This window comes from Pseudophryne corroboree, chromosome 5 (assembly GCF_028390025.1).
Source record: "Pseudophryne corroboree isolate aPseCor3 chromosome 5, aPseCor3.hap2, whole genome shotgun sequence".
Taxonomy (NCBI): domain Eukaryota; kingdom Metazoa; phylum Chordata; class Amphibia; order Anura; family Myobatrachidae; genus Pseudophryne; species Pseudophryne corroboree.
In genome coordinates this window covers 283,159,608-283,183,407 of record NC_086448.1, presented here as the reverse complement: position 1 = coordinate 283,183,407, position 23,800 = coordinate 283,159,608, and the positions used below count along the sequence as shown (strand labels likewise).

General features: G+C 47.3%; 1 protein-coding gene across 4 annotated transcripts in view; it reads left to right on the top strand.

Annotated features, from left to right (window-relative positions):
• The window catches only part of LOC134927634 (intraflagellar transport protein 70A), a 254,713-nt gene that overhangs the window by 131,940 nt on the left and 98,973 nt on the right, over positions 1-23,800 (top strand). For all 4 annotated transcript variants that reach the window (XM_063922382.1, XM_063922384.1, XM_063922383.1 and 1 more), the window contains 2 exons: positions 1,876-1,941; positions 8,424-8,500. In XM_063922382.1, the coding sequence (XP_063778452.1) occupies positions 1,876-1,941; positions 8,424-8,500 (143 nt within the window). The remainder of the gene's footprint in view (positions 1-1,875; positions 1,942-8,423; positions 8,501-23,800) is intronic.

The window sequence follows — 23,800 nt, the reverse complement described above, 5'->3', positions numbered from 1 at the left end:
GGATCCTAAGGGAAAGAGGCATTCCGGAAGAGGTCATCCCTACCCTGGTCAGAGCCAGGAAGGAGGTGACCGCACAACATTATCACCACTTAGGTGAAAATATGTGCCAGGGTGTGAGTCCAGGAAGGCTCCACGGAAGAATTTCAACTAGGTTAATTTCTACATTTCCTGCAAACAGGAGTGTCTATGGGTCTCAAATTGGGTCCATTAAGGTTCAAATTTCGGCCTGTTGATTTTCTTCCAGAAAGAAATTGGCTTCAGTTCCTGAAGTCCAGAAGTTGTTAAGGGAGTACTGCATATACAGCCCCTTTGATGTCTCCAGTGGCACTGGGCGATCTCAACGTAGTTTTGGGATTCCTAAAAAATCACATTGGTTTAAACAACTCAAATCTGTGGATTTGATATATCTCACATGGAAAATGACCATGCTGTTGGTCCTGGCCTCGGCCAGGCGAGTGTCAGAATTGGCGGCTTTATCTCAAAGCCATATCTGATTGTCCATTCGGACAGAGCAAAGCTGCGGACTCGTCCCCAGTTTCTCCTTAAGGTGGTGTCAGCGTTTCACCTGAACCAGCTTATTGTGGTACCTGCGGCTACTAGGGACTTGGAGGACTCCAAGTTGCTGGATGTTATCAGGGCCCTGAAAATATAGTTTCCAGGTTGGCTGGAGTCAGGAAATCTGACTTGCTGTTTATCCTGTATGCACCCAACAATGCTGGGTGCTTCTGCTTCTAAGCAGTCGATTGCTCGTGGGATTGGTAGCACAATTCAACTTGCACATTCTGTGGCAGGCCTGCCACAGTCTAAATCTGTTAAGGCCCATTCCACAAGGAAGGTGGGCTCATCTTGGGCGGCTGCCCGAGGGGTCTCGGCATTACAACTTTGCCGAGCAGCTACGTGGTCGGGGGAGAACACGTTTGTAAAATTCTACAAATTTGATACCCTGGCAAAAGAGGACCTGGAGTTCTCTCATTCGGTGCTGCAGAGTCATCCGCACTCTCCCGCCCGTTTGGGAGCTTTGGTATAATCCCCATGGTCCTTTCAGGAACCCCAGCATCCACAAGGACGATAGAGAAAATAAGAATTTACTTACCGATAATTCTATTTCTCGGAGTCCGTAGTGGATGCTGGGCGCCCATCCCAAGTGCGGATTATCTGCAATACTTGTACATAGTTATTGCTAACTAAATCGGGTTATTGTTGTTGTGAGCCATCTTTTCAGAGGCTCCGCTGTTATCATACTGTTAACTGGGTTCAGATCACAGGTTGTACAGTGTGATTGGTGTGGCTGGTATGAGTCTTACCCGGGATTCAAAATTCCTCCCTTATTGTGTACGCTCGTCCGGGCACAGTACCTAACTGGAGTCTGGAGGAGGGTCATAGGGGGAGGAGCCAGTGCACACCACCTGATCGGAAAGCTTTACTTTTTGTGCCCTGTCTCCTGCGGAGCCGCTATTCCCCATGGTCCTTTCAGGAACCCCAGCATCCACTACGGACTCCGAGAAATAGAATTATCGGTAAGTAAATTCTTATTTTAAATTACTTTGTGGATATAGATAGCAAAGCTTAAGATTTGGCCATCTTTTTGACTACATAATGAAAATTAATAGAAAGCAATCACCTACAGTTTTCTGGTCTCATTTTGGTTAAAACAGCACCCATGATTAATTTTATGACGCATTGTACTCCTGGTGCTCAATAAATAAGCTAGCCTCTGTCAAAAGCAAAATTAAAATGTATTAATATTGAGCAGTTCAGTAAATCGTTCATACATTGATTTTTGTATGCTTCTATTGAAATGTTTATTGATGATATCTATGTAATTTATTTAGAATATTAGAGTAGCTTGTTGTGAACCATTGTTTTGATTTGTAGGCTTTCCTAAAGCTGGATGAGCTAGCTGGGATGCTCACAGAACAACTGAGAAAATTGACAAAACAGGTATACACTGTAATTCATAGCATTCAGATGCATATAGTACAGTAAATGTATGTTAAGTGTGGAATGTATTACTAGGTTCAGCGCATAGTAAGCTACACTGAGGCAGCTTACTCAGACAGCATGATTGGGAGGCAGCAACATGTAAGGAACCAAAAATATATAAATCTTTAGTTTCTACATTGTTGGTAGATACAATACTTATGAAATTAACATATGTCTGTACAGCACTGTACAATACATATTGATAGTGATCTCTACAGCAGTTCCTAGTCAACATGTTGTGGTAAATGATGTTTTCATCAACTTACTTCCTCCAAATTATACATTTTCTTGGAATAATAGCATGACTGTATTAATGCTTGTTTTGCATCTAATACCACTTTCTTTATAGGTAGTGTATAGACAAAAAGACACAACTGTATATTTTTCACATTGCATACTGTACTGGATAGTCAGATTAGTGATTACTTTTATTCAAGGAGCTTTACGTATTGCTTGTATCTAGAACTACTGAATGTTTATTGCATGAACAAATCTGCCATAATTCATCAAAAATCTGTTCTTTATAGGGTGTATTTTTTTAAAAATATCATGTTCTTTTTTATTATTATATTTGATATATGTTGGTACAGTCAAAATGTTGTGTGTTCAATAAATAATATTTTTTTAATATCACATCTAGGGGAAGATTCAGTTGTTCGTGGGCACCCCCAAGGCCCTGTCTAAACTTACAGGAGCTATTCAATTGTTTATGCTGACAGGCTCAATTACCACGGGCACTCATATTTTTGCATGCACCCTACTGAGGTGTTGAGCAGAAATTGTTGAGGAGTCCATGGTTTGGGTGCCTAAACAGTAATTTAGACGTGTCTAAATCAGTCGCATCTGAACTACAGCTGAATGGCTCCGTCAATGTGCCCATTGCTGTACTTAGAGCATCAAAAAAACGATTGAATCTCTGCTATAGAGTCTGTAATTAAGTACATAACTAGCACTGATCGATTACGTGTTATTTCTCTGACGTCCTAGTGGATGCTGGGAACTCCGTAAGGACCATGGGGAATAGACGGGCTCCGCAGGAGACTGGGCACTCTAAAAGAAAGATTAGGTACTATATGGTGTGCACTGGCTCCTCCCTCTATGCCCCTCCTCCAGACCTCAGTTAGAATCTGTGCCCGGCCAGAGCTGGGTGCTCCTAGTGGGCTCTCCTGAGCTTGCTAGAAAGAAAGTATTTGTTAGGTTTTTTATTTTCAGTAAGATCTGCTGGCAACAGACTCACTGCTACGTGGGACTGAGGGGAGAGAAGCAAACCTACCTGTTTGCAGCTAGCTTGTGCTTCTTAGGCTACTGGACACCATTAGCTCCAGAGGGTTCGAACACAGGGCCTGACCTCGATCGTCCGGAGCCGCGCCGCCGCCCCCCTTGCAGAGCCAGAAGACAAGCGATGAAATCGGCGGCAGAAGACTCCTGTCTTCATTAAGGTAGCGCACAGCACCGCAGCTGTGCGCCATTGCTCCCACAGCACACCACACACTCCGGTCACTGTAGGGTGCAGGGCGCTGGGGGGGGGGCGCCCTGGGCAGCAATAAAAATACCTTTGGCATAAAAATACACATAATACAGTCTGTGACTGTATATGTGTAAAACCCCCGCCATTTTTAGTCCGAAACAGGACAGAAGCCCGCCGCTGAGGGGGCGGGGCCTTCTTCCTCAGCACACCAGCGCCATTTTATCTTCACAGCTGCGCTGGAAGGAAGCTCCCCAGGCTCTCCCCTGCAGTATCCTGGTACACAAAGGGTGAAAAGAGAGGGGGGGGCACATAAATTTAGGCGCAAAAATTGTATATACAGCAGCTACTGGGTAAACACTGAGTTGTAGTGTAATCCCTTGGTTATATAGCGCTGGGGTGTGTGCTGGCATACTCTCTCTCTGTCTCTCCAAAGGGCCTTGTGGGGGAACTGTCCTCAAATAGAGCATCCCCTGTGTGTGTGTGTGTGGTGTGTCGGTACGCGTGTGTCGGCATGTCTGAGGTAAAAGGCTCCTCTAAGGAGGTGATAGAGCGGATATGTGTGTGAGAGGGTGTCTCCGTCGACAACGCCGACACCTGTTTGGATACGTGTAAGTGCTAAGGTGAATTTATTGCACAAATGGTTAGGGAACAGACAGGAAATCTACCCATGTCTGTCCGTATGTCACAGAGACCTTCAGAGTCTCACAATACTCACTATCCAAAATAACAAACACTGGTATCGACACGGAGTTTAACTCCACTGTCGACTACGATAATGCAAAGTTACAGCCAAGATGGCTAGAAGGTATTCAATATATGATTATTGAAATAAAAGATGATTTGCATATCACTGATGACTCATCTGTCCCTGACACGAGAGTACACATGTTTAAGGGGAAGAATGCTGAGGTAAATTTCCCTCCTCTCATGAGGAAAAAGAGCGGGAATCTCCAGACAAGAGACGGCAGCTTCCCACAAGAGAATTCTCAGGCTGTATCCTTTCCCCACTAGGGCCAGGATGTGTTGAGAATCTTCCCCTAGGGTGTCCTGTTTGCACAGACGGTAGCACTTGCTATTCTCAGGGATCCTGCAGATAGCGTGCACATTCTAGTATACTACCCAGACCGGCGATTGTGTCGGCATGGGTTTATAGCGCTGTGGCAGCGTGGACAGGTACCTTATCAGCAGAGATTGAGACCCTAGTAAATATATTTTAAAGATGCTGTCTTAAGTGATAGATATATAGTTATAAAGCATGCCCAAAGAGACATGAGTATACTGAGTCAAAGCTATGTCGATCTCTGCTTGACGTGTCCTGTAGAATATGCATTGGACAGATGATGCCGACTTAAGAGGCATATGGAAGGCTGAGGATTGTGTGGAGAAGGGTTCTCGGGCCTGGTCTCCACAGCTATAGCTGGTAATTCTGCTAGTTTGCCTTATATTCCTGCACAGCCTAAGAAAGCACGACATTATTAAATGCAGCCTTTCGAATAAAGAAACAAGAAAGTCTGAGGTGCGTCCTTTCTTGTCAGAGCCGGGATCAACACAGCTAGTTCCCAGGAACAGAAGTCCTCCCCGGCCCCTACAAAAATCCACCTATGCCGCTGGGGCTCCACAGGCAGAGCTAGGCCCGGTGGGAACACGCCTTCGTAAGTTCAGCCACAAGTGGGTTCACTCCCTGTTAGGTCCCTGGGCAATAGATATTGTGTCTCAGGGATACAAGCTGGACTGTGAGAAGATGCCCCCTCACCGACGGCCCTGCGGGCTTCCCCCCAAGAGAGGGAGCCAGTGTTAACTGCAATTCACAAATTATATCTTTAACAGGTGGTGGTCAAGGGTCCCCTCCTTCAACAAGAGGGTGTTATTATTCGACCATGTTGTAATCCCGAAACCAGACGGTTCGGTCAGACCCATATTGAATTAAAAATCCCTGAACATATACCTGGGAAGGTTCAAGTTCAAGATGGAATCGCTAAGAGCGGACAAGGCAAGCCTAAAAAGAGGGAGACTTTATCGTGAATCGGGTCATAAGGGATGCATACCTTCATGTCCCCATTTATCCACCTCATTAGGCGTACCTCAGAATTGCGGTACGGGATTGTCATAACCACGGTAATGGCGGATATGATAGTGCTCCTGCGGAAGCAAAGTGTCACTATTATCACGTACTTGGACGATCTCCTCATACAAGCGAGATCAAGAGAGCAGTTGCTGAACAGCGTATCACTTTCTTTGGAAGTGTAACGGCAACACGTCTGGATTCTATATATTCCAAAGTCGCAGTTGGTTCCTACAGCTCATCTGCCTCTCCTAGGCACGATCCTAGACACAGACCAGAAAAGGGTTTATCTCCCGATAGAGAGAGCTCAGGAGCTCATGACACTGGTCAGGAATCTATTAAAACCAAAACAGGTGTCAGTGCATCACTGCACTCGAGTCCTGGGAAGGATGGTGGCATCATACGAGGCCATCCCCTTAGGCATGTTCCATGCGAGGACCTTCCAATGGGACTTACTGGACAAGTGGTCCGGATCACCTCTTCAGATGCATCGGTTAATCACCCTATCCCCCAGGGTCAGGGTGTCTCTCCTGTGGTGGCTGCAGAGTGCTCACCTTCTCGAGGGCCGCAGATTCGGCATTCAGGACTGGATCCTGGTGACCACGGATGCAAGCCTCCGAGGGTGGGGGGCAGTTACACAGGGAAGAAATTTCCAAGGTCTGTGGTCAAGTCAACAGACTTGCCTCCACATCAATATCCTGGAACTAAGGGCCATATACAACGCCCTAAGTCAAGCGGGGTTCATGTAAACCGCCAAGGCAGCACAAGGAGCAGGGTGGCGAGGGTAGAAGCCACCAGAATTCTTCGCTGGGCAGAGAATCAAGTAAGCGCACTGTCAGCAGTGTTCATTCCGGGAGTGGACAACTGGGAAGCAGACTTCCTCAGCAGGCACGACCTCCACCCGGGAAAGTGGGGACTTCATCAGTAAGTCTTCACGCAGTTTGCAAATTGATGGGAACTGCCTCAGGTGGACTAGATGGCGTCCCACCTCAATAAAAAGCTAAAAAAGGTTTTACGCCGGGTCAAGGGACCCTCAGGTGATAGCTGTGGTCGCACTAGTAACACCGTGGGTGTTCCAGTCGGCCTATGTATTCCCTCCTCTTCCTCTCATACCCAAGGGCTGAAAATTGTAATAAAAGGAGGAGTGAGAACAATATTCTTTGCTCCGAATTGGCCAAGAAGGACTCGGTACCCGGAGCTGCAAGAAATGCTCTCAGAGGACTCAGGGCTTCTGCCTCTCAGACAGGACATGTTGCAACAGGGGCCCTGTCTGTTCCAAGACTTACCGCGGCTGCATTTGACGGCATGGCAGTTGAACGCCGGATCATAGCGGTAAAGGGCATTCCGGATGCAGTTATTCCTACGCTGATAAAGGCTAGGAAAGACGTGACAGCAAGACTTTTTCACTGTATATAGCGAGAATAGGTTGCTTGGTGTGAGGCCGGGAAGGCCCTACAGAGGAATTCCAGCGGGGTCGATTCCTGCACTTCCTACAGTCAGGAGTGACTATGGGCCTAAAATTAGGATCCATAAAGGTCAAGATTTCGGCCCTATCCATTTTCTCTCAAAAAGAACTGGCTTCACTGCCTGAAGTTCAGACGTTGTTCCGGGGGTGCTGCATATTCAGCCTCCTTTTGGGCCACCGGTGGCACCTTGGGATCTTAACGTTGTGTTGGATTTCCTGAAATCCCACTGGTTTGAGCCACTTAAGACCGTGGAGCTAAAATATCTCACGTGGAAAGTGGTCATGCTATTGGCCTTAGCTTCGGCTAGGCGTGTGTCAGAATTGGCGGTTTTGTCATGTAAAAGCCCTTATCTGATCTTCCATATGGACAGGGCAGAATTGAGGACTCGTCCCCAATTTCTCCCTAGGGTGGTATCATCGTTTCATTTGAACCAGCCTATTGTGGTGCCTGCGGCTACTAGGGACTTGGAGGATTCCAAGTTGCTGGACGTAGTCCGGGCTTTGAAAATTTATGTTTCCGGAACGGCGGGAGTCAGAAAGTCTGACTCGCTGTTTATTCTGTATGCAGCCAACAAGGTTGGCGCTCCTGCTTCGAAGCAGACTATTGCTCGCTGGATCTATAGCACGATTCAGCTGGTTCACTCTGCGGCTGGATTGCCGCATACAAAATGGTGAAAGCCCATTCCACAAGGAAGGTGGGCTCTTCTTGGGCGGCTGCCCGAGGGGTCTCGGCTTTACAGCTTTGCCGAGCGGCTACTTGGTCGGGGTCAAACAAGTTTGCTAAGTTCTACAAGTTTGATACCCTGGCTGAGGAGGACCTTGAGTTTGCTCATGCGGTGCTGCAGAGTCTTCCGCACTCTCCTGCCCGTTTGGGAGCTTTGGTATAATCCCCATGGTCCTTACGGAGTTCACAGCATCCACTAGGACGTCAGAGAAAATAAGAATTTACTCACCGGTAATTCTATTTCTCGTTGTCCGTAGTGGTTGCTGGGCGCCCGTCCCAAGTGCGGACTCTCTGCAATACATGTATATAGTTATTGCTTAACTAAAGGGTTATTGTTATGAGCCATCCGTTAAATGAGGCTCAGTTGTTGTTCATACTATTAACTGGGTATGGTTATCACAAGTTGTACAGTGTGATTGGTGTGGCTGGTATGAGTCTTACCCTGGATTCCAAATCCTTTCCTTGTTGTGTCAGCTCTTCCGGGCACAGTTTCCCTAACTGAGGTCTGGAGGAGGGGCATAGAGGGAGGAGCCAGTGCACACCAGATAGTACCTAATCTTTCTTTTAGAGTGACCAGTCTCCTGCGGAGCCCGTCTATTCCCCATGGTCCTTACGGAGTTCCCAGCATCCACTACGGACTACGAGAAATAGAATTACCGGTGAGTAAATTCTTATTTTTAAATACAAAAGTTAATAATTATATTAATGTATGTCTTTAAAGGTACAGGAAGCTAGACTTAACCGAGATGATGATGCAGTTAAAAAGGTTGTGAGTGACTATGACGAAGCTCTAGAAAAGTGAGTACATTAATTGCACTGTTCTTGATATTATTGTGAAACACTGGGAATTTCCAGTAATCACTAGCCCATGTTCTCAAATGTGATGTAAAAATGGTATAAATATTCTGGAAAAGTAAAGATAAAACACTTTGAAAAAACAATAACTCAATTTGTGATAAAAAAAAAAGCAATAGCTAATACGGGCTTGTCTATAGTCTCTTGATGTCCTCAAGCAATTCATTTAGAAATGTTGAGTTTTGTGCTCACTAAAAAAAAAAGTAAAACATAAAAATAATGTTTGAACCTAAACGTACATTAAAATTCCTTTAGAGTGTACCTGACCTGTTCTTGCAGTACATACTGTTATCCTTCATCTTGTCTATAAGAGCCTCATTTAGTAGAAATAAAGTACCAACCAATCAGCTCCCTACTGTAAAATGTAGAATTAGGAGTGGGTGCCTTCCTGGCCTTCCTGTGTGCAGCGTGGACCCTTTCCTATCTATGGCGCAGTAGACGCTGGCATCGTGCCAGAGTCTATTGCGCATGCAGGTCTCCGGAAACATGGTGTGCTCCATGTTGCCGATGCCTAAACTCTGCTGCGCATATCACTGGTAAAATGATTGCCAGATGTGGGCCTCCAAAGAGGTAAGTAGCTAAACATGGGTGCAAGGTGTGAGTTGTGTGGGCACGCACTGCACCCATTATATACATGTCAAGGGTTCTAATATTTGATCAATTATTTCCCTATTAAATGTATTTCCACCGCTTGCTTATAAGGTTCAAAAAGAGTTGAGATTGACTTAAGGATAAAAAAAAAAGGGGGCAGACTAGATGGGCCAAGTGGTTCTTATCTGCCGTCAAATTCTATGTTTCTATGTTTCTACATCACAACATGATTTGTCCAGGTGCAAATATTAACCCTGCAGCTTGATTGCACGTAACTCTAAAGTAGGCCCTTAACGGTCAGATCAGCTGGAAATTAAGAACATTATTATTCAGGTTACAATTCAGTGACTGGGAGTTGACCAAATCTTATCAAACTTATCAGCACATTTAGTATTGTGATCAAGAAATTTTATTAGTGCAGTATAATATTAATAATTGTATTCCCCCGGTTCAAAGTGCGACTGACCACAGGTGCGGCATACGGGACCCTCCTGGTGGGTCCCGCTAAGATCCCCCGTGTAGAACTGGCACAAAAGGGCTTGACAAGCACTTGTGTGATGTTTTAAGCCATGAAGGAGACTTTGCCAGTATAAGTATTCATTATATTTCTGGCACCATTAGAGGGGGTGGAGCTAACTCAGAGCGGGGCCTGAGGCGTTTTGGCGCCTTCCTCTGCTTACAGCTTGGCGCAGAGTGTATAGGAGGTTCTACCTGGTGCAATGTGTATAAGCGGCATTACTGTGTGGTGTAATGTGAATTGGCACTGTTATGTGGCCATGCCTCTTCCCCACAAAGCCACTCCCCTAAATTTTTGCTGCGCGCCGTCCCTTCTTTTGGGTATAGGAGGGGGCGCCAAAATGCCTACTTGCAGTTCTGGTGCAGGGGGACCTGTATGCTACACAGCCAAGCAGCATTGTCATTCCCCCCCACCCTTGCAACACTTTTGTAGTATCCAAATCAACTCTGTGTTTTTATATTTGAATCATTAATAAGATTAATAAGAACCTTCATTCCGATGGGACCCAGAAAAGGACAGGTAGGACCCCAATTTTTAAAAGTGAGGGGTCTCTGAGACCCACTTTTTTTTTCATCTCAGCGCGATCACTGGGTTATGAGGTGTAATATTATTTTGAAGTATTAATCCCGCCTACTTTGGTATTGGCTGTGCCTACAGTTGGTTTGGTACCACCCACATGAGGCCACTTTTAGAACTTTTTCCTTGGCCACTTTTGTTTCCCAATCCACCCCTGGTGGCAGGTATCCTAGACCCAATTCTCTGTTATTAAAGACAGTAGCATATACTGTCTTAAAGGCAAAATTGGCATATGTAACAATCTTTTTCCACGCTATATCACTGCTTCACTGGCAAAACAGAGATACATATATATATTCCATGTGCTATAATTAGCATAAAGTGTATCTCTAATATATTGTGATTTCCGAGAGTGTGTTTTGGGCTTTTTAATGCTTTGTGGAGTTTATCCACCTACGTTCAAACCACATATGCCCAACCTCGTCTGATCTTGGAAGCAATACACTGTTGGGCCTGGTCAGTACCTGCTTGGGAGACCTACAGGGAATACCAGGTACTGTAGGTATTTTACTCTAAAACACCGCATTGAGCCCGCCACATTTTTGAAATACTATCAGTACCACATGAGACATAGCACAACAGGGGATTTATTGAGCCTGGTGAAAATTCTCTTCTCTATAATTTTCCTTTATTTTTGAGGGGTGAACAATGTTTAGTCTCACCAAGGAGAGATAGATTTAAATTTTATATTTATTCTCGCTTGAGGAGTTATATCGCTATATGATATATTTTATGTGGATATATTTCTATTCCTGTTTCCTTTTTTACTTTTAAAATGACTGTAATAAAAGTTATATTTTATGTATCGATTTATAATAATTTTCTTATCCATTCTAAAGGGTATATGCAATTGCGGTCGAATTGCCAAAAATGTAGAAAAACGGGTAATTTTCGACACAAAAAACCTGTCGAATTTGATTTGACAATTCAATACAGTACTTTTCGACAAAAAAACTGCCGTTTCATTTTCGACTTTTGGCAATTCGACATTTTTTCAATTCGACATGTCTGCAATGTTAATATGCAGCTTTTCGACAAAAGTATATTCAATTGAAGAATGTCGATTCGACAACAGTGCTTTTCGACAGTCATTTCGTCAATTTAATTCCGCCTCATTTTCCTGTCGTGATCTAATAAAATTTTAAAAAACATGAATTTTTTGGTGCTTTTTTTATTGCTAATAGCATATCTATTTATATTAGAAGGGATTATCTACTTGGTTTGTCTATTTAGGAGCCACAAGTATTATTTAATCAATTTTTTTAAAAGAATATTTTTTTTTTTTACTAACTACAATAATATGGAGAGATCAGTGCATGTTTTTCAGTTGGAAGGGGTGTGAAAGTGTTAAAATTCCACAGCCGGGGGACCGCAAAGTTCCCACCATTGGATATAATGGAGCGCCTATGCGCTACATTGTATCTCGAGTGCGCCGCCTGACTGACAGCTCAGACGCGCACAGCCAATCAGGAGAGTGCCATGACGTGGCGCTCCCTGATTGGCTGAAGGGACCCTCTTTGACAGCAGTCACGGGGGGTCCCGCCAGTCGGGGAAAGGGGTCCCATATGTAAACATGGGACCCCTTTCAGTGCGTGGATCGTGTTTTTCGTTTTTTTATTTTGCCAAGTACGTGGATTACAAACAGAAGAGGACCGATCTACACTGGATTGTTGTGAGTATAATTTTATTTACAGGTACCCCGTGGATTCTACGTGGAGAAGGGGACCGACTCTTTGTGTCAACATAGGTAAGTATGTGTGGATGTTGGTGTGCATGTATGTAATAAAGTTGTACTATCACGGTGTGTGTGTGTATTGTATTTATTTGGGTATTTTTTTTGTAGTAGAACTATAGATACCAGCGGGCCCGTTTTCCCCCCGCATGCTGGTACTTGTGGTTCTCCAAGTACCAGCTTGCGGGGAAGGCTTGCTGGGACTTGTAGTTCTGCTACAAAAAACAATATTCTTTTTCTCTGACGTCCTAGTGGATGCTGGGAACTCCGTAAGGACCATGGGGAATAGACGGGCTCCGCAGGAGACTGGGCACTCTAAAAGAAAGATTAGGTACTATCTGGTGTGCACTGGCTCCTCCCACTATGACCCCCCTCCAGACCTCAGTTAGATTTCTGTGCCCGGCTGAGCTGGATGCACACTAGGGGCTCTCCTGAGCTCCTAGAAAGAAAGTTTATTTTAGGTTTTTTATTTTACAGTGAGACCTGCTGGCAACAGGCTCACTGCATCGAGGGACTAAGGGGAGAAGAAGCGAACCTACCTGCTTGCAGCTAGCTTGGGCTTCTTAGGCTACTGGACACCATTAGCTCCAGAGGGATTGACCGCATGGAACTGGCCTTGGTGTTCGTTCCCGGAGCCGCGCCGCCGTCCCCCTTACAGAGCCAGAAGCAAGAAGAGGTCCGGAAAATCGGCGGCAGAAGACTTCGGTCTTCACCAAGGTAGCGCACAGCACTGCAGCTGTGCGCCATTGCTCCTCATGCACACTTCACACTCCGGTCACTGAGGGTGCAGGGCGCTGGGGGGGGCGCCCTGAGGGCAATATATGACACCTTGGCTGGCAAATCTACATCATATATAGTCCTAGAGGCTATATAGATGTAAAATTACCCCTGCCAGTATTCCAGAAAAAGCGGGAGAAAGTCAGTTGAAAAAGGGGCGGGGCTTCTCCCTCAGCACACTGGCGCCATTTTCTCTTCACAGTGCAGCTGAAAGACAGCTCCCCAGGCTCTCCCCTGTAGTTTTCAGGCTCAAAGGGTTAAAAAGAGAGGGGCGGCACAAAATTTAGGCGCAATATTGTATATACAAGCAGCTATTGGGAAAAATTCACTCAATATAGTGTTAATCCCAAAATTATATAGCGCTCTGGTGTGTGCTGGCATACTCTCTCTCTGTCTCCCCAAAGGGCTGTGTGGGGTCCTGTCCTCAGTCAGAGCATTCCCTGTGTGTGTGTGTGTGTGTGTGTGTGTGTGTGTGTGTGTGTGTGTGTGTGCGGTGTGTCGGTACGGCTGTGTCGACACGTTTGATGAGGAGGCTTATGTGATGGCAGAGCAGATGCCGATAAATGTGATGTCGCCCCCTGTGGGGCCGACACCAGAGTGGATGGATAGGTGGAAGGTATAAACCGACAGTGTCAACTCCTTACATAAAAGGCTGGATGACGTAACAGCTATGGGACAGCCGGCTTCTCAGCCCGCGCCTGCCCAGGCGTCTCAAAGGCCATCAGGGGCTCAAAAACGCCCGCTCCCTCAGATGGCAGACACAGATGTCGACACGGAGTCTGACTCCAGTGTCGACGAGGTTGAGACATATACACAATCCACTAGGAACATCCATTACATGATCCCGGCAATAAAAAATGTGTTACACATTTCTGACATTAACCCAAGTACCACTAAAAAAGGGTTTTATGTTTGGGGAGAAAAAGCAGGCAGTGTTTTGTTCCCCCATCAAATGAGTGAATGAAGTGTGAAAAAGCGTGGGTTCCCCCGATAAGAAACTGGTAATTTCTAAAAAGTTACTGATGGCGTACCCTTTCCCGCCAGAGGATAAGTTACGCTGGGAGATATCCCCTAGGGTGGATAAGGCGCTCACACGTTTGTCAAAAAAGGTGGCACTGCCGTCTTAGGATACGGCCACTTTGAAGGTACCTGCTGATAAAAAGCAGGAGGCTATCCTGAAGTCTGTATTTACACACTCAGGTACTAGACTGAGACCTGCAGATAGTGCTGCTGCAGCGTGGTCTGTAACCCTGTCAAACAGGGATACTATTTTGCGAACATAAGACGTCGTCTTATATATGAGGGATGCACAGAGGGATATTTTGCCGGCTGGCATCAAGAATTAATGCAATGTCCATTCTGTCAGGAGGGTATTAGAGACCCGACACTGGACAGGTGATGCTGACTTTAAAAGGCACATAGAGCCTTATAAGGGTGAGGAATTGTTTGGGGATGGTCTCTGGGACCTCGTATCGACAGCAACAGCTGGGAAGAAAATTTTTTACCTCAGGTTTCCTCACAGCCTAAGAAAGCACTGTATTATCAGGTACAGTCCTTTCGGCTTCAGAAAAGCAAGCGGGTCAAAGGCGCTTCCTTTCTGCACAGAGACGAGGGAAGAGGGAAAAAGCTGCACCAGTCAGCCAGTTCCCAGTATCAAAATTCTTCCCCCGCTTCCTCTGAGTCCACCGCATGACGCGGGGGCTCCACACAGGCGTAGCCAGGTACGGTGGGGGGCCGCCTCAAAAATGTCAGCGATCAGTGGGCTCGCTCACAGGTGGATCCCTGGATCCTTCAAGTAGTATCTCAGGGGTACAAGCTGGAATTCGAGGCGTCTCCCCCCCGCCGTTTCCTCAAATAAATCTGCCTTGCCGACAACTCCCTCAGGCAGCGAGGCTGTGCTAGAGGCAATTCACAAGCTGTATTCCCAGCAGGTGATAGTCAAGGTGCCCCTACTTCAACAAGGACGGGGTTACTATTCCACACTGTTTGTGGTACCGAAACCGGACGGTTCGGTGAGACCCATTTTAAATTTGAAATCCTTGAACACATACATAAAAAAATTCAAGTTCAAGATGGAATCGCTCAGGGCGGTTATTGCAAGCCTGGAGGAGGGGGATTACATGGTATCCCTGGACATAAAGGATGCTTACCTACATGTCCCCATTTACCATCCTCACCAGGAGTACCTCAGATTTATGGTACAGGATTGCCATTACCAATTCCAAACACTGCCGTTTGGACTGTCCACGGCACCGAGGGTCTTTACCAAGGTAATGGCAGAAATGATGATACTCCTTCGAAAAAAGGGAGTTTTAATTATCCCGTACTTGGACGATCTCCTTATAAAGGAGCAGTTGTTGGTCGGAGTAGCACTATCTCGGGAAGTGCTACAACAGCACGGATGGATTCTATACATTCCAAAGTCACAGCTGGTTCCTACCACACGCCTACTGTTCCTGGGGATGGTTCTGGACACAGAACAGAAAAAAAGTGTTTCTCCCGCAGGAGAAAGCCAAGGAGCTGTCATCTCTAGTCAGAGACCTCCTGAAACCAAAACAGGTATCGGTGCATCACTGCACACGAGTCCTGGGATAAATGGTAGCTTCTTACGAAGCAAAATTCCATTCGGCAGGTTCCATGCAAGAACCTTTCAGTGGGACCTCTTGGACAAGTGGTCGGGATCGCATCTTCAGATGCATCGGCTGATAACCCTGTCTCCAAGGACCAGGGTATCTCTACTGTGGTGGCTGCAGAGTGCTCATCTTCAAGAGGGCCGCAGATTCGGCATACAGGACTGGGTCCTGGTAACCACGGATGCCAGCCTTCGAGGCTGGGGGGCAGTCACACAGGGAAGAAATTTCCAAGGACTTTGGTCAAGTCAGGAGTCGTCCCTACACATAAATATTCTGGAACTGAGGGCCATTTACAATGCCCTAAGTCTGGCAAGGCCTCTGCTTCAAAACCAGCCGGTACTGATCCAATCAGACAACATCACGGCAGTCGCCCATGTAAACCGACAGGGCGGCACAAGAAGCAAGATGGCGATGGCAGAAGCCACAAGGATTCTCCGATGGGCGGAAAATCACGTCTTAGCACTGTCAGCAGTGTTCATTCCGGGAGTGGACAACTGGGAAGCAGACTTCCTCAGCAGACACGACCTACACCCGGGAGAGTGGGGACTTCATCCAGAAGTCTTCCAACTGTTGGTAAACCGTTGGGAAAGGCCACAGGTGGACATGATGGCGTCCCGCCTAAACAAAAAAATAGATATTGCGCCAGGTCAAGGGACCCTCAGGCAATAGCTGTGGATGCTCTAGTAACACCGTGGGTGTACCAGTCGGTTTATGTATTCCCCCCTCTGCCTCTCATACCAAAGGTACTGAGAATAATAAGAAAACGAGGAGTAAGAACGATACTCGTGGTTCCGGATGGGCCAAGAAGAGCTTGGTACCCAGAACTTCAAGAAATGATATCAGAGGACCCATGGCCTCTACCACTCAGACAGGATCTGCTACAGCAGGGGCCCTGTCTGTTCCAAGACTTACCGTGGCTGCGTTTGACGGCATGGCGGTTGAATTCCGGATCCTAAAGGAAAAGGGCATTCCGGTAGAAGTCATTCCTATGCTGATAAAAGCCAGGAAAGAAGTAACCGCAAACCATTATCACCGTATTTGGCGAAAATATGTTGCGTGGTGTGAGACCAGGAAGGCCCCAACAGAGGAATTTCAGCTGGGTCGTTTTCTGCACTTCCTACAGTCAGGGGTGACTATGGGCCTAAAATTGGGTTCCATTAAGGTCCAGATTTCGGCTCTGTCGATTTTCTTCCAGAAAGAACTGGCTTCACTGCCTGGAGTTCAGATATTTGTAAAGGGAGTGCTACATATTCAGCCCCCTTTTGTGCCTCCTGTGGCACCTTGGGATCTCAACGTGGTGTTGAGTTTCTTAAAATCACATTAGTTTGAGCCACTTAAAACTGTGGATTTGAAATATCTCACGTGGAAAGTGGTCATGTTATTGGCCTGGCTTCGGCCAGGCGTGTGTCAGAATTGGCGGCTTTGTCATGTAAAAGCCCTTATCTGATTTTCCATATGGATAGGGCAGAATTGAGGACTCGTCCCCAGTTTCTCCCTAAGGTGGTATCAGCTTTTCACTTGAACCAACCTATTGTAGTGCCTGCGGCTACTAGGGACTTGGAAGATTCCAAGTTACTGGACGTAGTCAGGGCCTTAAAAATTTATATTTCCAGGACGGCTGGAGTCAGGAAAACTGACTCGCTTTTTATCCTGTAGGCACCCAACAAAATAGGTGCTCCTGCTTTTAAGCAGACTATTGCTCGCTGAATTTGTAGCACAATTCAGCTGGAGCATTCTGCGGCTGGATTGCCGCATCCTAAATCAGTAAAAGCCCATTCCACGAGGAAAGTGGGCTCATCTTGGGCGGCTGCCCGAGGGGTCTCGGCTTTACAATTTTGCCGAGCTGCAACTTGGTCAGGGGCAAACACGTTTGCTAAATTCTACAAAATTGATACCCTGGCTGAGGAGGACCTTGAGTTCTCTCATTCGGTGCTGCAGAGTCATCCGCACTCTCCCGCCCGTTTGGGAGCTTTGGTATAATCCCCATGGTCCTTACGGGGTTCCCAGCATCCACTAGGACGTCAGAGAAAATAAGATTTTACTCACCGGTAAATCTATTTCTCGTAGTCCGTAGTGGATGCTGGGCGCCCATCCCAAGTGCGGATTGTCTGCAATACTTGTATGTAGTTATTGCCTAACTAAGGGTTATTGTTGAGCCATCTGTTGAGAGGCTCAGTTATATTTCATACTGTTAACTGGGTGTAGTATCACGAGTTATACGGTGTGATTGGTGTGGCTGGTATGAGTCTTACCCGGGATTCAAAATCCTTCCTTATTGTGTCAGCTCTTCCGGGCACAGTATCCTAACTGAGGTCTGGAGGGGGGTCATAGTGGGAGGTGCCAGTGCACACCAGATAGTACCTAATCTTTCTTTTAGAGTGCCCAGTCTCCTGGCCGTCTATTCCCCATGGTCCTTACGGAGTTCCCAGCATCCACTACGGACTACGAGAAATAGATTTACCGGTGAGTAAAATCTTATTTTTTTTACACAAAAGGCTATCAGCCCCCCATCCGCCGCCCTTGGATGGGGGGGGGGGGGGGGGGGGACAGCCTCGGGCTTCACCCCTTGCATGGCTGGAGGGGGCGGACCCCTTGATTTAAGGGGTCCCCACTCCTCCAGGGTACCCCTGCCAGCGGTGACTAGTTGGGTATTTAATGCCACGGCCACAGGGACCAATATAAAAGTGTCCCCCGGCTGTGGCATTATCTCTCTGGAGCCCGGTGCTGGTGTTAAAAATACGGGGGACCCCTACGTCTTTTGTCCCCCGTATTTCTGCTGCGGGGTACACTGGGCTCCACAAGGAAATACATAGGGGTGTAGAGTAGGATCTTGATCCGAGGCACCAACAGGCTCAAAAGCTTTGACTGTTCCCAGAATGCATAGCGCCGCCTCCTCTATAACTCTGCCTCCCTGCACAGGAGCTCAGTTTTGTAGTTGGTGCCGCAGATAGCAGGCACATAACAGAGGGGCTGCTCTGGGCAGCCCTAAGAAGAGCTTTTTGAGAAGAAAAGTATAGGCTTCAAGGGCTGCAGCAGTGAGTTTCACTAGACATGTACACTCTCTCCCCAGCGGCACTGTACACTCCTGAGCCCTGGTTGCCGGGTAACTACAGCAGGAGGCTTCGGTTTTCTTCTAAAGTCAGGCACACACTACGGGGGCTCTCCGGGATCGCGTGGCCGCGCTTCAGGAGGTGGTGAGTGGGTCCCGCTCGCGGGACCCGTACTTTATCGCGATCCGGCGCGGTCAGTGGGAGGCGGGCCGCGCACGCTGGCGGTGGACGCTGTGGCAGTACAGGCGATCCCACTAGATCACCAGGGCATGGGTGCAGGTCAGGTTTTCCCTTAAAACTGTTTTACTGGTAGCCCACAGTACCCGGTGGTTTTGCCAGCATGGGGATAAGGCTTAGACCTGGAGCCCCTCCCCCAGCCCCAGGGCGCCATTTCCAGCAAATATTCCTGCCCTGGAGCTGCATATCTGTCTCTCCCTCACTCCCTGTCAGTGTTTGGGCGCCATTTCTCTCAGCTACACTGTTCTTGGGACTGCTTGGGCAAATCCTCCTGTGTAAAGCCGCCTGGTTGTCAGCGTTGTGACTTTACATGACACTTAAGTATTCTACATGTCAGTTAGACAGTGTTAGTTAAGAAAGAGTGCATTTAGTCAGGGTTCTCTGGTACAAGGACCCTGTGATATACATCCAGTTCTTACTGTGCAGTGTTATATCTATTGACTACATAGCTATATAAGCTGGTCCAGTGCAGTATTATTGTTAGTAATAACCTCTGCATTGTTTAACTGTGACTATATGTGTGTGCATTAGCTTGCTGAGTGGTTTCGATTTCGTGTCTCTCACTCAACTTGCTATCCCTATATTCTATAACCTGAGGGGGCTTGGTGCGTCAGGTTTTATAATTATATAGGATTTTCACAAGATATACTCTAATAAGTATTTTTCTCTGTGATTTTAGTCACCATATCTCTCCTGTATCTCTGCTTGTGCTGACTACACAGCGCAGGGGTTTGGGTAAGAGGTATTGTGCTGCTGCCAATTGTACTGTGTTACCTGATACTGCAAATTATATCATGTCTGCTTCTGAAGGTAACGGTTCTGGGGCTGAACACACTGCTGGTGTTGCTGAAGCCACAGATCCCTATGAGGAGACTATAGCAGCTGTGGGCTCTGGTTCTGGGGGATCCTTGCCCCCCAGTGGGACTGTGGCAACGGGGGTACATAATGACCCACCGTGGGCTACTCTCTCCACGCTTCTACATACGCTAGTTACTAAACTAACACCCCCTATGGGACCTCCTATGCCGGTGCAACCGTATGTGGTCCCCGCAGCTAACCCGACTTGGGCGGACAATTTATCTGCTCAATTTAAGAAGTTGAACCAGTCCTTGACTACTAAAAAGTCTGACCCTCGCTTGCCTAAGACCAAGGGGTCCTCTAAGCGAGCTCTTATCTCCTCACAATCCACTGCTGTCACTGACACCTCGTCTGATGAAGATGGCGCTTACACTGACCCCACAGATTCTGACACAGATACTGCTGATGGGGAGGGTAGTTCACATGTGGATGTTTCTGATCTTTTGGAAGCTATTAAGTTAATTTTACAGTTTACGGATGATCCTGAGCCATCCGCCCCTCCTAAGAAACCAGATAGGTTCAAGCGTCAGAAGGTGGTTAAACAAGTTTTACCTCACTCTGAACACCTAGTGGATATACGTCAGGAACCCTGGGGAAAGAAGTTTGTGCCTCAAAAGAAGATGCTGGCTCGCTACCCCCTCGCGCCAGAGCTGTCTAAAAATTGGGAAACGCCTCCTCCAGTAGACTCACATGTGGCTAGGATGGTGGTTTCCTCAGCTCTACCTGTCACTACTGTCACGTCTCTAAAAGAGCCTACGGATAAACGTGTGGAGGGTTGTTTGAAAGCGATTTACACCCTCACGGGTGCTGCACAAAGGCCCACTATTGCAGCAACATGGGCTGCAGAGGCTATTGAAGCATGGGCCTTGGAGTTAGAAGCTGAAATCTCTTCTGGCCATGCTAGACAATGCTTGTCATATATTGTCACAGCTTCTCACTATATTAAAGAGGCGGCTACTGATGCCGGTATCCTAGCAGCCAAGGCCTCTACTACGTCAGTCACTACGTCAGTCCTGGCTCGCCGGATATTGTGGCTGAGATCCTGGTCTGTGGATCTGGACTCTAGAAAAACCCTGGAGGTACTCCCTTTCAAGGGAGATATTCTGCTTGGGGAGGACTTAAACAAGATAGTGGCTGACTTGGCTACTGCCAAGTACCGCTCCTTCTGTGTCGAAGGCTAAAGGTACTTCCTTTCGCCCCTTTCGACCTTCAGTAAAGCAAAAGGTCAGGCTTACAACAAGCAGGCCCGCACTTCCAAACTTGGTAAGCCAAAGCCCAAAAGAGCCTGGGCTGCCCATCAGCCTGCTTCCAAGACCAATAAGCCTGCCGCATGATGGGGCGGGCCTCCCCCTGGGGGATCCCAGGGTGGGGGGCCGGCTTCTAGGGTATACCCAGGAATGGTTGAAGACCACTTCAGATGCCTGGGTACGGGAAGTCGTCACTCGAGGTTACGCCATAGCCTTCAAAAACCGACCCCCCCTCATCGATGTTGCCGGACAGACGTCTCGTTGGACCAGACAAAGGCAGACACTCTACATTCGGTGGTACAGACCCTCCTGGATACAGAAGTCGTAGTACAGGTGCTTCTTGCTCAGAGGGGCCGGGTGTACTATTCTCTGCTGTTTCTGGTCCCGAAACCGTATGGGTCCTCCCGGCCCATTCTCAACCTCAAGGCATTGAACAGGTTTGTGAAAGTTTCCAAATTCCGTATGGAAACCCTTCGCTCTATAGTTCTGGCCTTGGAACCAGGGGACTACAGGGTCTCCCTGGACATACAGGATGCTTACCTGCATATTCCTATAGCAGTGTCACATCAGCAATACCTGAGGTTTGCGATTGGCAACCTCCATTACCAGTTTCGGCCTTACCTTTTGGTTTAACTACGGCTCCGCGAGTCTTCACCAAAGTTATGGCGGTGATGACGGTGGTACTCTGCCGTCAAGGGGTCAGGATACTGCCGTATCTGGACGACTTGTTAATCCTGGCAAATTCCCCATAAATTCTCCTACGTCATCTGGATATGACTGTCCAGTTTCTACAAGCCCACGGGTGGTTCATCAACTGGAAGAAATCCTCCCTGGTCCCGGCTCAGAGCATGGTGCACCTGGGAGCGCTATTGGACACTCACAACCAGCGGTTGTTCTTGTCTCAGGAAAAAGTCCTGAAGCTTCAGGACAGGATTCGTTGCTTCCTTTCTCGTCCGCAAGTGTCGATACATTCGGCGATGCAGGTGCTGGGCTTCATGGTATCAGCATTCGACATGGTGGAGTATGCTCAATTTCATTCTCGCCCCCTCCAGAGGCTGATTCTAGCCAAGTGGGACGGCCTGCCTCACCGAATCAGGTCTCACATGATCTCATTGACTCCGGAGGTCCGTCTGTCGCTGCACTGGTGGCTCCAGGACCAACGATTGTGCAGGGGCAGTCCCTTCTGGACATCCGACTGGGTCCTGTTGACGACAGATGCCAGTCTCAGAGGTTGGGGAGCGGTGCTGGAGCAACACTTCCTTCAGGGTCGGTGGACCAAGGAGGAATCTCTCCTCTCGATCAACATTCTGGAATTGCGGGCGGTCTTCAATGCGTTGAACCTGGCCCAGCATTTAATTCAGAACCGTCCTGTTCAAGTACAGTCGGACAACGCCACCACAGTGGCTTACATAAATCATCAAGGCGGCACTCAAAGCCGTTTGGCAATGAAGGAAGTCTCACGGATTCTACATTGGGCGGAACGCCATCTACCAGCCATATCGGTAATATTCATTCCGGGAGTCCTGAATTGGGAAGCGGACTTTCTCAGTCGTCAGGACGTACATGCCGGCGAGTGGGGCCTCCATCCAGAAGTGTTTCAACTCCTAGTGGAAAAGTGGGGCCTTCCAGACGTAGATCTGATGGCGTCTCAACACAATCACAAGGTTCCGGTCTTCGGAGCAAGGACAAGGGATCCTCAAGCAGCATTCGTGGATGCGCTGGCGGTGCCGTGGAGGTTTTGGCTGCCGTACGTGTTCCCTCCGGTGTCATTCCTGTCCAGGGTAATTCGGAAGTTCAAGCAAGAAAAAGGAAATCTGCTTCTCATAGCTCCAGCGTGGCCCAGACGGCACTGGTTCTCAGACCCGCAGGGCCTATTGTCAGAGCATCCAATTCTACTTCCACAATGCCCAGACCTCCTCGTTCAGGGCCCCTGTGTCTACCAGGACCTAGCCCGTCTGTCTTTGACGGCGTGGCTCTTGAAGCTTCCGTCTTGAGGGCTAAAGGGTTTTCTGAGGCGGTCATTCAAACTATGTTGCGGGCCCGGAAACCGGCTTCTGCTCGGATTTACTATAGGGTCTGGCATTCTTACTTTAAATCGAAAAAAAGGATAATAGTAACTTGCGCCCAAAAACAGCAGCTCGGGTTCCAACCCTAAGAGCACCACTCCTTATCACAGTCACCAAAACAGAAAAATGGGATGATTCCCAAGCGCTGTTCTACATATATAGATATTTTCCCATTGAACTTCAACCACAGGTATCCTTAGGAAGAGAGAAAAACACAAACACGTCCTGTGTATATAAATTATTCTCAATTCTTTATAATGAGGAGAAGGGATCCACCATTGACCTCAAAACAAGGCCCTATGTTCACGTAAAGGTATCTTACTGGAACTTCACTCTAAGCATATCCAAGTATATTCATATTCGTTTTTACTTGACTTATTGGTATATAGCTCACCTCCAATAAGCACCCTATGTTCACCAAAAGGTATCTTTATTCCGTGGATCCACCGTAGCATAGAATCCTGCTCACAGTTTTTATAATCACCGGCAAAAAAAGTTCATGTATCTCGTGTATTATTTAAGTAATTTATTAAAAAAGAATAATAAAATTCATGAAGACATAACCCACTAGTAACGACAAGACCACATACCACTTCACAACCCTCAGATGGAAACAGAGGGGGGGGGGGGGGAGATTTAAAGTGGAAAATAAGCTAAACCACAATTAAATGGCATAAAAAACAATCCACCAAAATATTCCAGTGGGTGGCAGTGTCAAGTCTGGGGTTAGTGACTGTAATCTCACCTACGCGTTTCGGAACTGACGTTCCTTCCTCAGGATGTGAAGTGATAATGGCCCTGCCGGTGCCCTTTTATCCCCCACAGTACAGTCACATGTTCTAAACAAACGAATAGGGTTAATTGTTCTTTAAACAACCCTATCCATTGCAATTACCTCCATACAGTGATAGGAATATAAAACATACAATACACATCTATAAACTAAAGCCGGTAATTAT